This window comes from Triticum urartu, chromosome 3A, assembly GCF_056163025.1.
Source record: "Triticum urartu cultivar PI428250 chromosome 3A, HENAU_Tu73, whole genome shotgun sequence".
Lineage (NCBI taxonomy): Eukaryota > Viridiplantae > Streptophyta > Magnoliopsida > Poales > Poaceae > Triticum > Triticum urartu.
The window spans coordinates 605,349,928-605,353,259 of record NC_141875.1 but is presented as its reverse complement, the minus strand read 5'-3'; the positions used below and the strand labels follow the sequence as shown (position 1 = coordinate 605,353,259).

The 3,332-nt window shown below is 55.5% G+C and overlaps 1 protein-coding gene across 1 annotated transcript; it reads left to right on the top strand.

Annotated features, from left to right (window-relative positions):
• The first annotated feature begins 206 nt into the window (after positions 1–206).
• On the top strand, positions 207–2,241 carry LOC125548855 (berberine bridge enzyme-like A). Its single transcript, XM_048712382.2, has one exon. It carries the CDS (start codon positions 398–400, stop codon positions 2,000–2,002), a length of 1,605 nt encoding a protein of 534 aa, XP_048568339.1. The 5' UTR covers positions 207–397; the 3' UTR covers positions 2,003–2,241.
• Positions 2,242–3,332: the final 1,091 nt, after the last annotated feature.

Genomic DNA, 3,332 nt, shown 5'->3' with positions numbered 1-3,332 from the left:
TAGGGAGCCCAGCCCACACTCTGGAACTAGTTGATTTTTTTTCTCCCAGATCCATCGGATGCGCAAGGCATGATTAAGTTATTTGATGAAGGTTATGAATCCCAAGGTCCCCAAACTCCACGGGTCAACAAACTTGCTCCCATGCCACTAAACAGTAAACAGTGCTCTCCTTCTGAAGATCTTGTTTAGGCATTTCAATACCCAGGGAGGCAAATCCAATGAGAGCATATGCCATATGGTATATCACAATGGCAGTAAGCACCGCCGTCCTTGACGAAGTAGCTTGATTTATTGCCAAACTTCCATGGAAACTAACTACTAAACCACAACCATTTTCAATCCAGACACAAACCACCTACATACATCAACGAGCATCTCTCCATCTCACCAAAAGACAATGCGTTCCATTGCGACGACTCTCCTCCAGCTGGTCTGCCTCCTCTTGTCACTTCATCGGAGCCCATGCTCCGGCGCGGCGGCCACAGCGAGCAACTTCTCCTCCTGCCTCATCTCCAACGGCGTCACCAACTTCTCCGTGCCCACATCACCGGGCTACGCCGGGTTGCTCCACTCCTCCATCTTCAACCTCCGGTTCACGCTCCCGAACGTCGCCGGGCCCGCCGCCATTGTCCTCCCGGAGTCGAGGGATGACCTGCGGCGAGCCATCCTGTGCGCACGCGCCAGATCGCTTGCGATCCGCGTGCGTAGCGGCGGGCACAGCTACGAGGGGCTGTCCTACACCACGGAGAACCACGTGCCCTTCGTGCTGGTCGACCTCGCGAACCTGAACCGCGTCCGGGTCGAGCCGGGCTCGGCCACGGCCTGGGCCGAATCGGGAGCGACGTTGGGCGAGTTGTACTACGCCGTGGGGCGGTCGAGCTACTCCTTAGCATTCCCAGCCGGGTCGGGGTCGACCACTGGTCTAGGGGGGCACGTCTCCGGCGGCGGGTTCGGGCTTCTGTCCCGGAAGTTTGGGCTTGCCGCCGACAACGTGCTGGATGCGGCGGTCATCACTCCGGACGGCAGAGTCCTTGACCGGAGCTCAATGGGCGACGACGTGTTCTGGGCGATCCGAGGCGGCGGCGGCGGGAGCTGGGGTGTGGTGTACGCTTGGAAGCTCCGGCTCGTTCCGGTTCCTCGCAACGTCACCGCGTTCACCGTCGGCCGGACTGGTCCGGTCGAGCTCATAGCCGGGCTGCTTCACAGGTGGCAGTATGTCGGGCCCAATCTACCGGACGAGTTTTATCTCTCCGTGTATGCTCCAACCGGGTCGACGGACGGCAACGTCTCCATCTCCTTCACCGGTCAAGTGCTTGCGTCAAAAGACCATGCGTTGTCGGTTCTCAGCCAAAGCTTTCCTGAGCTAGGTTTGACCGAGCGACACCTCTCAGAAATGAGCTGGGTCGAGTCGACGGCCAAGTTCGCCGGTCTGAGCACGGTGGAGGACCTGGCGAACCGGCGGCGCCAGCCAAAGCAGTACTCCAAGAGCAAGTCCGACTACGTGCAGGCACCGATCTGGAGGAACGACATGGCCGAGATCGTCCGGCATCTGTCGACCGGGCCGACCGGGTCCATCCAGCTGGACCCCTACGGCGGCGCCATGGCGCGGGTCCGTAGCGCCGAGACGCCGTTCCCGCACCGCGCCGGCAACCTGTACAGCATCCAGTACGGCGTCAGCTGGAACCGGTCGGAGGTGGCCCGCGCGGAGGAGTTCATCGGATGGCTCAGGTCGTTCTACAAGTTCATGGCCCCCTACGTGTCCAAGGATCCCCGCGCTGCGTACGTGAACTACCTCGATCTCGATCTGGGCGTGAACAGCTGGACGCAGGCTGCCGGTGGCTCGTCCGCGCAGGCGGTGGCTCGTGCGAGGTCGTCCTGGGGGGAGGCGTACTTCGGAGGGAACTTCGACCGGCTGGTCCGTGCTAAGACGGTGGTCGATCCTGGCAACGTGTTCAACAACGCGCAGAGCATCCCTCCCTTGAATATTAGAGCCGAGGAGTAGACATGATGTTTGCGAAATAATAAATCTGGCCGTGAGGAGATATGTATACCCAATAACGAGTGATATATAACTCCATGATACATGACATGTCATGCTTCCATTATTTTAGGTGGTTATTCCTAAGTGGTGCTTCGGAAAGAATGATGGATGGGTGATTTTGGTGGATAAATGGCTCGGTGACAATGCAGAGTTTGCTGCCAAGAGTAGTAAGAACCGTGCTAACCGTGAAAACAGGAACCACTGGGGCTTTAAGGCCATGAAGGTATATCTATATGCATGATGTATTCTTTTTCTTCTTTTTACCGTCATGTTTTTATGTATGGCTAACTTCTGTTTGACGTTGCAGGAGGACAAGTTGAAGAGGCCGCTCTCAGACATGGAGTTGTGGAAGCTGGCCCGTGCGCGGAGTGATCGCAAGGAATGCGAGAGCGAGTATTACGGCAAGACGGAGGAGCACCTTGAGACTTACAAGGAGTTTGAGAAATTGCATCTGCCTGGTCCGGATGCTCCTCATGTCGTCCAGTCTCAGATCGACGACACAGCGGTGGTGGCCATCCAGCCGAAGTACCATGGCCGCTACCCGTGTTTCGATGGCTTGATCACTCCTTCTGTCTCCTACACACGGCTTGGAGCTACCAATCCGAGCCCGTGCGAGAGTACGGGGCGTTCGCAGCCTCTCTTAGCCCACCAGCATGCTCTAAGTATTTCCCCTTATCTTCTTTCTTTCTCACTTTCTCACTTTCTCACTTTATTTTCAGCATTGCCCACTTGAAAACAACCTAAATTTTGTAGGCATATAAGGCCTTTGTCGAGCTTAGGAATCTCAATGTGCGGGAGTACTTGCAACGAGTGAAGGCAAACGAGGATTACAACCGTCAGATGATGGCAGTTAGTTTTGCCCTCTTAAAATCAAGCTAAAATTTGCACTTTCTTTTCTTCTGACCTTCTGATTTGCTTGGTTAACTGACATCCAGGCAATGCTGGCGTCTTGCACCAACCGCACGGATCAACCACAAATGGGACCCGCACCATCACCTGCTGGAGAACCCCCACACGTGTCCACGTTCGATGAATGGGTGGCACTAGGCAGTGAGACTCCGGTTAGTACATTTGCCTAATTACTGACAAACTAGTGCTCGTTCATTCAACACTATCATATCATATTTACCCTTACAATCTCATTTCAAACATGTAGGGGACCGGTGGCTCGACTCCAGTCACTCCGCTCTGGCAAGGTGGTGCTGGTCTCGGCGGTGCTCACGATGATACCCGTCTTGGCTGATGATGTGTTCCATGCATGTCGTGCCATACTTTCCATGTTCTGTAGTTC

Bases quoted from the DNA above. Each gene is read 5' to 3' on its own strand.
- LOC125548855 (XM_048712382.2), top strand. From the start codon at position 398: ATGCGTTCCATTGCGACGACTCTCCTCCAGCTGGTCTGCCTCCTCTTG.